Source organism: Crotalus tigris, unplaced genomic scaffold (genome assembly GCF_016545835.1).
Source record: "Crotalus tigris isolate CLP2741 ecotype Arizona unplaced genomic scaffold, ASM1654583v1 scf7180000024337.5909745, whole genome shotgun sequence".
NCBI classification, from domain to species: Eukaryota; Metazoa; Chordata; class Lepidosauria; order Squamata; family Viperidae; genus Crotalus; species Crotalus tigris.
Genome location: NW_024100507.1, coordinates 2,686,982 through 2,699,613, shown reverse-complemented (window position 1 = coordinate 2,699,613; position 12,632 = coordinate 2,686,982). Strand labels below are relative to the sequence as shown.

Genomic DNA, 12,632 nt, shown 5'->3' with positions numbered 1-12,632 from the left:
AGAGCTCACCAAACTATATAGCTTTTATATGTCACGACTGTTCTGTTGACAAGTACATTATCTTTTGTTAACATATTGCATGTGTTGCATGAGTTTAGAATATAGAATGAAGAATGTGATAATCCAATTCAGATTATAAACAAGAAAAGTATAATATATACCAAAACTTCTTAAAATGTATAAGGTTTCCTGAATTCTGAAGAAGAAATAGGATTCTTACCGCCACTATTGAAACCAACAATCTTTCTGCACTTCTTTCCACTTTTTGGCCAATCTTTTTTGTCTCCTAGCAAGATAATAACATTCCAATTATTTTTTACATTTTTTGGCAGATGATTAATTTTTTAAAAAAGTCTTATGTTTCAACAACAATTCATATTTCAGAATAAAACTACAAATCCTTTTTTTATTTGATTCAGAATTTTATTTAGCAAACCTAAAAAAAAAATTTTGGCAGTGGTTTGCTCTCCAAGCTTGTTTCAATTTACTTTCTGAACATTTCGTTATCAGACTAGGTAACATCAGCAGCAGGATCTTCTTGTGCTATTTTCCTTAGTTTATGAATGTCTTGTGTGCCAGTGTGATCAGTTGGTCGTGTGATTGGTTGTTTGTTTGGGGCTATATTTAAATTCTGAGCAGCTGATTGGTTCTCTTGTTGATTGGTAGTTCGAATGGTCTGGTTTCTTACATATCCATATGCTGGATCTAGATCAGGGGTAGGCAACCTTGGCTCTTTTATGACTCGTGGACTTCAACTTCCAGAATTCCTGAGCAAAAGAACCAAGGTTGCCTACCCCTGATCTAGAACAATATGCTTGTTAATTATTCCTTTGGTAGAATACCAGGCTTCAATAAATTCTCATGTGTGGCAGGTGTTTGCATGCCCAATATTTTTTGTTCCTTCCGAATCAAACTGGTGTTGTTTATTATCAATGTGGCTTGAGATCAGGGATTTTTGGTTGTGCCGTTTAACTGCTACTTGATGATCATGAACCTTTATTTTCAATTGCCTTCCTGTTTGTCCCACATAGGACTGGTTACAATTGTTGCAATTAATTCTGGCAGCCATTTCGGATATTTCTTTGATGAATGGCAGGACTTGTTTTTGTGGTTTTGATGGACTGTGTATTTTGTCGGGGTTTGTATTTTGTCTTGCCATACATCAAAGGAACATCCGAAATGGCTGCCAGAATACTGCAACCCCCTAGGAATAATGATAGCTCACAAACCCACATTTACACTCAGAAAAGAGCTATCTAAAGTCAAAGACAAAATACTGAAGGAAGACAACAGCAATGTAGTATACAAATCAATTGCAACAATGCCAGAGATCATTGTCTTGTAAGAGCATTTGTGAGAGATCTCAAGTCCTCTCCTTGTTCAGAGAATTATAAAAAGCTGATCTGTATGTCAGCTCTTTTTATTATTATTATTTTTTATTAATAAAATTTATATGCCGCCCAATCCCTAGGGACTCAGGGCGGCGTACAAAATTAAAACAATAAATATAACAATTAAAAATGAATACATTCACACAGCATGCCCCAATCGAATCCCGCCCCCCCCCCACTCCTACCTTGAAGACCTGCAAGGTAGGAGTAGTTCGAATCTCGGGGGGAAGTTGATTTCACCACGTCAGAGCCACCACAGAAAAGGCCCTTCCCCGAGGGCCCACCAGCTGACATTGTCTGGCCGACGGGACCTGAAGGAGGCCCAATCTGTGGGACCTCACCGGTCTCTGGGAACTATGCGGTAGTATGCGGTCCTGTAAGTAATCTGGTCCTAAGCCATGAAGGGCTTTAAAGGTGACAACCAACACCTTGAATTGTCTCCGGAGACCCACAGGAAGCCAGTGCAGCTCGCGGAGGATAGGTGACACATGGGTGTACCTTGGTGCACCCACAATCGCTCTCGCGGCTGCATTCTGAACCAACTGCAGCCTCCGAACGCTCTTCAAGGGTAGCCCCATGTAGAGCGCATTACAGTAGTCCAGTCTTGAGGTGACAAGGGCATGAGTAACCGTGAGTAGAGCCTCCTGGTCCAAATAAGGCCGCAACTGGTGCACCAGGCGAACCTGGGCAAAGGTCCCCCTGGCCACAGCCGATAGATGTTGTTCCAAATTTAGCTGTGAGTTGCGTGCCTGCATTGAGGGAGGTAAATTCCCCCCCCCCAGGATTAATGATGGACCATCAGAATGACCCTTGGGGGGCAAGACCCAGAGCCACTCGGTCTTGTCAGGGTTGAGTCTAAGCCTGTTCACCCCCATCCAGACCCTCACATCTTCCAGGCACCGGCACATCACGTCGACTGCTTCACTGAAAGGACACGGAGTGGAGATATATAATCTTCATCCTGCCATGGTCATCGGTCCTGCTTTTTGTGAAACTGTCTTTAATTGCTCTTTCTTTCCAGGACGTCAAAGACTGTTTAATTCTGATGCCAAACCTGACTTCTTCAGCTGTCGCGAAATTCTTCAGTCTTTGATTGCTTCTTTCTCTGGATACATTTACTGATAACATTCTTCCTCTATCAATTGAACATTGGACATTGTTTTAAAGGGCAATCTCTCATGTCTTACCTGGTGGGGCCCTTAAAAAGATATGGGCATGTGAGAGAATGATAGGAAATGTCCACATCAAAGCTGTTCTCTTACCCATAGCACTAGAGCAGGGGTGTCAAACTTCCGGCCTACTGGCTGGATGTGTCATGCCAAAACCGTGCCCACCCCATTACCGGCAATGGAAAAAAAGTCACGATACGTCACTACATGGCACGTGACGTCGCGGGTTTGATACTCATGCACTAAAAATATCAATTTGACTACCATGAAAATGAAAATAAAATTTGATGAGGACAGTGGAGGCATCCACTCTCCCAACATTTTGATATCTTTAGTGCCTGCCTTTTTACATAAGTTATATTTTACCAGTTTTAATTCTGAAACGAATAAGAAGAAGTTCACATACAAAAACACTTTCAATACAAAAAGTTGAGAAGAGGTCAGGTCTCATAATGGTCCTAATTTAGCTTAAAACTGAGCTTAGGATAAATCATTCCCCCTGCCTCAATTGTAGAGAAAGTTGCTGTTTTGAAGACATATTATGGTTGTTTATCACCAGTTTTAAAATATATAATATATATTGAAATGTATAGTGCTCTTTGGCACACTAGAATTCTGAATATTGAATTCAGTCTGTAGTAAACCTACCTCTAATAAAGTAATCAGGCACCCGATAAGAGGGTAGATTGGAACGAAGATACAAAAGGACATGTGAATTATAAGGGCTACCGTATACCATTTTATAAATGCTACATCAGTAATAATAATACAGATCAAAGCTGCCTGAAAGACAAAACAAATATAATCTTAATAAAATTCATGGGGAAATATCAAACTAGAGTTCTTCTTTTCTCTGCGATGTTCCACATTAATGCTGAGATCATTGGGAATATCTTCAGAGCACCTTCTGACTATTACAAAAAACATAGATGCTTTAACAACTTTATCATGGTTTGTTAAGACTGTGTGTTCCCCATAATGAACTACAAGATTGGGATGGTACATTATTCAAGACCTAAACTAGACAAAGCACATTATGACTTCGACAGAACAATGATTTGATTCATTGTAATAAGTGTAACTCAGAGAAAATAGACAGATATACATGATGTTTACTACAGACTAAATACCTATAAATAATATAGGTACACGTGATTTAAATTTTTTAAAACGCTGAAGTCATATATATTCCAACGTGAAGATGTATATATATAAACAGAGAAACAAAATTACACATTTGAATAAATGGAAAAAACAAATTAGGCTCTGCCCATTTACTCACAGTTGGAAAAATGAATGACCAAAATTCTTTTGTGTTTTGTATGCTTTTAAAAGTGAAAGAGACAATATAATGAAACAGAATTACTGAGGGTACATAGCCCATGATGCAAAAAGCCTGCAAGAAAAAAAATTCATTCATTAAATGTTTTGATGACATACTTTCCCATGAAAACAGACCAGAATAATGAAAAACACAGCAAACAACCCATCATTTTTTCATTTAGGTCTACTCATACAGAATGATCTCTTTCTGGTCACTGGAAGATGGATTCTATAGGAAAGGGTTAATTTTACCTTTTTAGTTAGAAGGCAGACTAAGCTTCTTCCTGTGTTATGGAGGAACCCCTGCCCTCAGTCATATACACTGATTTTCCACTTTAGGGTACTTCAACTGTTCCTTTATTGTACATTCCCTCACCCCCAAACATGCCAGAGTAGGTCACAGAGAAATGAAAGAGGCAGCTTCATACATAATTTTACACATTTTTTCAGTTTTTTTTACAAATTATCCTGAAAGATAAAAATAGTGAGAAGCTGAAGCCATTAAAAGCTGTGCAATTTTTGAATTCAGAACTGTTTTAAATTTGTAACTTTTTTAAAGTTCAGAATAATCTTTTCTGAGTGAAGTACTGCATTTGAAACGGGTTGTTTTGGTTGTTTTGGAAGCACTTTGTGCTTGAAACATATCCGGAATAATTGAAACAATAGATTTTCATTTAATACAACTGTTTCAAACTGAAGACCGGGTGTTTTTGCTAAAATAGTGCTTTCCCAGGGATGGGCATTTTTTAAACGGGAGGAGAACAATATAATACAAGATCTGAGTGTATTATAAGTAAGTGGAAATGAGCTGACTAAGTGGTAAGTGGAAATAAACTGAAGAAAAGCCAAAGAACAATTGTTTGAAAATAGGAAGACTTACTACAGCAAAGATCTTCATTGGGGAAAAAATAATTTCATGATAAACACCAAATAAGATCCCGGTCATGACAAGAAGAATAATGTAATATAAAGGAATGTCGACTAATGCTTGTCCACACCAATAAGCAGTTGGATAAAGGCCAGACAACTTAAGTTGGGTATAAGCTTTAATCTGCAAAAAATAAATTGGTTAAAATGTGTATTTGATACAGCATATTGGAACAAATCTAACAACGGTTATCACAATTCAGGACTGGATGAAGAATGCATCAGGAAGGAGATGATGCCGATGTATGAAATAATAAATTTTTAGTGGGGTTCTTTATGTTTGCTTTTAAACTCAGGATTCAGATTAGCAAGGGCAAGAATAATGGTAAATACATGTGTGCTAAAACTGCAAAGTTAAATCATCCAATATACATTAATATTTAATCAGTTTAAATGTTTGCTGGTTCTCAGTTTTTAACATTTTTTTCAAGGTGACTCTGCCTCTTTGCAATGTAGCACTTAATATGTCTAACTTTTGATCTAATCTGATTTGCTTATCTCTCTGCTTTATCTGCCAATCTAGATTGCCCTTTTTATGTATTTATTTATTTACTTATTTATTTTTGTATGTGTGTTTGTATATGTGTGTATTAGATTGGCCTTTTTATTCAGGTTGGCCTCAGGCATAGATGTATGCTATTTGCTATACTTTGAATTATAAATGTGGTTAAATATTGATTGATTTAATCACTTTATATAGCCATCCTACTCAGCATGACTCAAGCCAACTTTCATTATCAGTAACAGATTAATTAAAGGTACATTAAAAATGAAATATGAAAATAGAACCCAAAGGAGCAACATACAAATTCTTAAATATGGGGAAAAGCTCATCCAGTCAGGTACCCTATTCTTATAGTCAATGTCTGGACAAAAATAACAGGTCTTTAATGCCTTCCAAAAGGCAGGCAGGGTTAGGCTAACCAAATCTCTAAGGGAAAAAGTTGTTCCAAAAAGTGGGAGCGGTAACAGAGGCAGGGAATGGTTTTTAAAATAATTTATGAGTTTCAGATTAAAATAGGTTCAAATATTGAAATAAATTCAAATATTTACCCAACATCTGTTTATACATTGAATATAAATGTCAGCAGACAAATCATGCTTTAGACCAGGGGTCCCCCAACCACCGGGCTGTGGACGGTAGTGGAGCGGTGGGTGAGCTTCGCTTGTGGGAGCGGTGGGCACTCACACAGCTCCATTTGCACAAGCGAGCGCTTGCCACTTGCATGGAACAGTCCCTTCTCTCCCTCCCTGCCAGTCCGCTAAGCCAGAAAGGTTGGGGATCACTGCTTTATACTAATACATGGATTTTTTTTGCTTCTCCTCTTTTTTAAAAAATGATTTAATGTAAAGTTACCCTATGATTTTCTGCATTCTCCATGGTAAAATATGAAGGTAATCCAGTCATGGTGACGCCTACTGTCAAACATTGAACAATCATCACCATTATGAAACTTCTATCATTAATTTCCTGAAAAATAAAGATGTTAATAATAGAAAATAGATGAAAACTTAAAATGACACATAATTTACATTCAGATGTTTACCACTGGTTCAATATATTTTATTCCAGCTTGTCTAAAAATGAGAAAACAAAAAGCACTAGAAGACCAGAAAGGGAAATGACAAATTGGCTGTATTTCATTTTGTGACTCACAAATTGTACAAATAAACAATGCAAAAGAAATATAACATGTCTTAAATATCTGTTTACACAGGAAGTCTGTCTATCATTTCATTTTATTATATCAACATTTGAGTTTGCATTTACTTACTTGAATGAAAGAGCTAATCCAGACATGGATGCTTTCAGTTACATTTAAATTGTGTAGGTACAAATTACTAATGATATTCATCATAAGAGGTAAAGAATGTAGCATGGTTCGGTTAAAAGCAACTTTAAAGATATAGTTCTGCAAAAACAATAAAGATTTAACTTATTAGCTACAAATCCAAAGTAGCAACACCTATCAGCTTTGCCCCAGTTGAAACAAAACTAAATTCAATCAGAATAGTATATTGGATAGAATTACTGGTTTTTAGCAAAATTTCTTATGTTCTAAATAAACTGTTCAAGACCGTGCGTTGCCAGCTGTTAAACATAAGTTATGTATTTTCTCACCTTGCTTACATCAACTACATTTAATGCTGCATTGTGAGGAGAAACTGATACATAATCACTGCCATTGAACATTTCTGTCAGTATATTCTGGCTCTGAAGTGGGTTTATGATCACGTCATCAATGTTTACACCTAGAAGATAATGAATTAAGGAAGATAGTGATCATTAACAAGTCTGTGTCATTCCAATAATCTCTCTCCACATTCAAATGAATGTAATGGTTACATTGTACTTGCCCCTTCATGCAATGGAAAAAGCAGTTCATATATATTCTTGTTGAATGTATGGAGCTGCAGTTACAATGCGGAAGTCTATCACTTCATTCTCACATCACTTCTAGAGCTCTTGGATGCCAGGAAAAAAAGAAAAGTTTGGCTGCAAAAAGATTGCTTTCTCTAGTTTCAATAAATTGAAAAATTCAGGCCATGTATAAAAAATATTCTTTCAATTGATTTCCAGTATGTATATTATATTAAAATATAACAATAATAATAGAAATTAAAAGGAGTAGAAGAAAAAACTGGGGGAAAATAGTGGTGCTTCCTATTACTTACCAGTATAGTTTTGAATAAGAAGGCTGGTTTTATATTTATGATGAGTCTCATTTGGTTTAAGAAAGTATAAATCTGGAGAGAGTTTGATAGGAGCTGTAGCATTTTTCAAGTATTCTTGATACATGTGAAACATAAAAAACTCAACACAAAGAAATACTAGGAATAGCGCTAACCTTTAAGAGAAAAAAAAAGTTGAGTCAAATTACATTTAAAAATTGCTGTCCTTTAGAATAAAAGTGGACTAACTTCAATCTGGAGTTGAATTTTCTTCCTATTATTAAAAAAACCCACAATCCATCTATCTATATTAAATTTGCTAAGCACAAACATATACTAAACCCATCTGAATGCATCACTGCTGAACAGTAAATTATTCTGATTTTGCACTTTTTCAGAAAAATAAATTTTAAATAACCTTAATTTCATCTGAGATAGTTTTGAAAATCATATAGAGAAGGAAAATTAAATGTGAACAATGGGACACAAAAGAAATAAATGAAAGGAGTAATGCAGAATTTTTTCAATGGAATAAAAACTCATAGTGGGATAAAGGCAGAGAAAGAACAGTTTACAAGAGTGGGAGAGTAAATAAAGAGGAAAAGACATAAAAGTGTAATTATATCATCTTAGAAAAGTTGCAGTTTTAGTTGCAAAAATAAACTAGGGAGGTCCCTAATTTAAAAATAAATAAATTAGAGAGGTCCAATATGCTTGCAAGTATGTTCCCTGGACAAATTCTTTTATTAGTGAGGAAAACATTCTAAATACAGTGCTTAGCATGAATTACAGCAGTACAGTTTGTACAGACTACACATTAGATATAAATGCTGGTCCACATGTATAGTCCTAAAATGATCTCTGATTAAAAATGGATTTTGATTGAATTTTATTGGTGCACGATTAAAAAGATCACCCTAACCTGCATATCAGGTGATCCACTGGAAATAAGTTACAATGTGCCTCCAACCCATTCTTCATTACATTCACAGAAGAAGCTGTCAAATGAAAGGCTCCAAGTACTATTTCAATTAAGCAAACATTATTGCATTTTGGTGCAATAAAGAAAATCTTACCATTTGTCTAACCCTCGAATCTAAGGCCTATTGGCAACTATTATGTGCAAACCTGAGATAAAGGAATTTGCAGATAAAATAAATTGTCTAATGAAATGCCATATCAATAGATTTCTGTTCTTATATAAATATCACAGTTCATTACAACATTACTGATATCTCTTATTTTAAAAAAATCAGCTTGTGCCAGCTTGAAATCTAGGCACCTATAAAAAATATTCAGACTAAAATGGGTGGGTGAAGAAATCATCCCTGGAAATATGACTGGCTGAATTATATACTACACTGAAACTTGCTCACATTTTTCATGAAACTTGAAAAACTTTGCCACAAATCTACATGTTTCATTTCTTGAAGTACCTTAAAAATTGTTTCCCCAAAACAATATTTGCGTTTTGAACATAAATTATCTATGGAGATTCTCAGTCATCCAGATCATAGATGCTTTTTCACGAGGCAACTGGACTTTCTTGTTTTTCTTTGAAGACGTTTCGCTTCTCACCCAAGAAGCTTCTTCAGCTCTGACTGCATTCTTTTAGCGAGGCCATCTATGTCAAAACTGAACAGCCTTCTCTCAACAGAGGGGGAGGGATCTGACATCATCTATCTCCAGTCTACAACACAGTCCTTTCAACAGTTCCAAGAAGACTCCACACCCATTTGCACTACTCATGTGACCCTGAAGACATAGATAAACCTCCAGGTAGCTTTAATGACTCATTAAAAGAATGCAAATGGCCAGCTGTCTGCAGGAGTATAAATCTTCCCATTCCCCACCATCCAGTCAGAGCTGAAGAAGCTCCTTGGATGAGAAGCGAAACATCTTCAAAGAAAAACAAGAAAATCCAGTTGCCTCTTGAAAAAGCATCTTTGGGAGAACATAAATTACTTTCTGGCATATTTGCAGCTAAAATTTCTGAATGTTATGAGAATTGGTGTCCATTTCTTTTATCTCTAATTCCAGCCTTCCAGCTTCTAGACACTTAAAATTCCAAAGTTAAGTAACCTATGTTGCTCAGTTTATTAGTAATAGACCTTACTGCCTCAGGTCTGCCCATCTCCCAGCCAACTCAGTTTTCCACATATGTAAACCCTCAGTGAGAAATTTCCTAAATTTAAAATCACAAATTGTATTGTTATTTTCAACAAGTTACATATACTTTTGGGAACTAGTATGATCAGCCAGTTAAGAACAAAGTTTCTTATTTATATTTTTCATACCAATCAAACATTTTCCAAAATGTGGAGGAAACCCAATGTGAAGATACTTACACTTCTGACATTGATTTAACGTCACGATTAAAACTACGAAAATGAACCTTTGCAATCACAAGGACCTGCTTTCTCCAAAGAGACTTGTTGTTTACTGCACTAGATTTTGTCATAGATAGCATTAACAGACTTTGCTCTAGTTCATCATCAGAATTCCTATTCGTTTTGTCTTCAGCTTGCTGTGAGTTAAAAACACCAAAATCTGGGAAACAAAGGAAAAAGAAATGTAAATGTTTTTAAATTTATCTTTTCCAACTAGCTCTATAACTCATGGCGTCACCTTGTTAGAAACATTTCATAATTAACTGAATATATCAGCACATGCTAAATGATATTTTTGAGAACATTACCACTATTCATGGGAGAAGGAAATACACGCGTCCACATACATATACTTTTTAAGGCACAATTCTCAGAAATAAATATATTATGATTTTCTTGGAGTTTTAATCATCTTCTACTGTAAATTTTTTAAAGAATGTATTTTTGTACAGTAATCCCCAAATTACAAATCATACTAAAATGAAATGTATCTTTAATAATTTCATCATATGATAAATACCACATGAAGGTATATAACTGATTCTTACCCTGTTGGTCAGTCTCTGCTTCAACTTCCAGTTTGAAAAACACATCTTCTAAGGTTGAGGTAGAAAGGCCGTAAGAAATAACACCCAAATGAGAATGAGTATCTAGATCAGCAAAGAGTGCTAGAGGGAGTGGAAGAGGAAGAGGAATGATTTCCAAAAGAACTTTGAGCGCTATTCTTTAAGAGGAGCCATAATCACTTTCTTCCGTATAAAAGTAGAAAGAATGCCTTTTGGATGCTTTTTCAGATTATTTACTGCTTAGATTTAGAGTTGGGCTAATTCTATCAGACTCTGAATGTCTTACAGATAATCCTCGACTTACAATTATTCGTTTAGTGAACGTTCCATGTTACAACGGCACTGGAAAAAGTGACTTACAACCGTTTTTCACACTTACGACCATTGCAACATCCCCATGATCAGATGATCAAAATTCAGACGCTTGGCAACTTGCTCATATTTATGATGGTTGCAGTGTCCTGGGATCGTGGGATCACTTTTTGTGACCCTCTGACAAGCAAAATCAATGGGGGAAGCCAGATTAACTTTACAAGCGTGCTACTAACTTAATAACTGCTATGATTCACTTAACAGCTGTGGCAAGAATTCACTTAACAGCTGCCTTACTTAGCAATGGAAACTTTGGGCTCAGTTGTGATTGTAAGTTTAGAACTACCTGTACTTCCTTTAAAAAAAAAAGAATGAACAATAGGAAACAGAAACCATAATGCATCCAGAAAATGCAGTTCTTCAAGGAAATAATATCCTGTAGGGGCTCAATACCCTCCTGCTAAATCAAGGATTGGGGAACAGCTATGTTTTCAAAGATTTATCAAATATCACCAGGGTATTCATCATATGAATCTAGCGGTGGGGGAGGATTGCTATTCCAGAAGATAAGTACTACAACTAAAGAGCTGTGTTTCCTGGATCCTGAGAAGTAATGGTTGGGAAACACCTCCAGATGAAAGGCTTTGGGTACCAATCTCACCTGCTTCAGGCCTTCCATCCCTTTGCAAAAGCTTTTGGCATAGAGAAGCTTGAATGAACATGAAACCATGTCCCAAAGTCTTCTTTTCTCTCATGCGTGTGTGCGCATGCTGGTCTAGAATCCCCTCATCTAGGAATGGGCACAGCTGGTGCCTGAAATGAATCTCTTCAAAGACCTTCCTGTCACAGCTGTCACTGCTCTTTGAGCAGAAGCTGGAGGTTGAAGAAATCCACAGACTGTACATCAGTCCTGAATGGGAACTACTGTACTACCCCATCCAGGACTAATCAACCACAGCTGCCCCTCACAACTGTACCAGCACTCTCCCAGACTGCTCCGATTTCAAAACACTCAGCAGCTAGTGTGGTGCTTGCTGTTATGTCCAGCCCCACCGTTTGTTTCCTCAGATTTTACTGAGGAAACCTATACCATCAACTTCCAATTTTCAGTGGAGAAAAAGAGAAAGGCTGTACCTGAAAACCTGTCTGTATCTTTATATGGCAAGGCATAGACAAGTTGCTCTTCAGTCTCCTTTAGCAGACTGGCTCCAGGGATATGCTGCCTGATCAAGAATGCTGTACCTTCTGTGTTACAATACCTGTCTATCTGCATACTAAAGAAGAATAAACACATGGCAGGGATGAAAGCATTGTTGCTACACCGTGGATCTCATTCTTTTTAAACATTACAAACAAGATTATAATAGAGAACGTGTGCTAGGATTCTCCCTAGTTCATAGAATATATGTTTAGTTATGCTATCTAGTTGCTTTAGTCTACAAGTGAACAACAATAAAGAAAAATATTCAGAAATAACTCCATATGTTGTTCTTCGTTCTTGGGCCTGATAGATAGGATCTATAGTAGATGTGTTGAAGTTTCTTGTGGGTGTCCCTTTCTCTGTGGAACATCGTTTCCCTGGAAGTACAACTGACCTGTATCTTGTTGCTTCCCCAAAGACTAAACATGTGATTTTGTCAGCAGCCCTGGGCCAAATGGAATGATCAAGTGATTTGATTGTGCTGCTGCTGACATGAGGGGATGGGATGGGGTTTTTATGGAGTTTTATGTTCTGGATTTTTAAATATTGTAAGCCACCCAGAGCTACCTTTTGAGTTTAATAAATAAATAAACATGTTGAAGTGCTACAAATTGTGTGCTGGAGCTACTTGGTCAGAGTCTCTGAAAAATGTTCATTTCTTCATTATAGCAAATCTGTTT

The 12,632-nt window shown here is 36.5% G+C and overlaps 1 protein-coding gene across 5 annotated transcripts in view; it reads right to left on the bottom strand.

The window, feature by feature from the left end:
- LOC120299991 (ATP-binding cassette sub-family A member 5-like) overlaps positions 1-12,632 on the bottom strand; it is a 50,805-nt gene that overhangs the window by 11,554 nt on the left and 26,619 nt on the right. For 4 of the 5 annotated variants that reach the window (XM_039325413.1, XM_039325415.1, XM_039325414.1 and 1 more), the window contains 11 exons: positions 11,886-12,025; positions 10,422-10,541; positions 9,832-10,033; positions 7,487-7,659; positions 6,933-7,063; positions 6,586-6,723; positions 6,168-6,281; positions 4,764-4,934; positions 3,843-3,956; positions 3,209-3,343; positions 221-286 (listed from right to left, as the gene is read on the bottom strand). In XM_039325413.1, coding sequence (XP_039181347.1) covers positions 221-286; positions 3,209-3,343; positions 3,843-3,956; positions 4,764-4,934; positions 6,168-6,281; positions 6,586-6,723; positions 6,933-7,063; positions 7,487-7,659; positions 9,832-10,033; positions 10,422-10,541; positions 11,886-12,025 — 1,504 coding nt within the window. The remainder of the gene's footprint in view (positions 1-220; positions 287-3,208; positions 3,344-3,842; positions 3,957-4,763; positions 4,935-6,167; positions 6,282-6,585; positions 6,724-6,932; positions 7,064-7,486; positions 7,660-9,831; positions 10,034-10,421; positions 10,542-11,885; positions 12,026-12,632) is intronic. The other variant, XM_039325416.1, reaches the window with a different exon arrangement.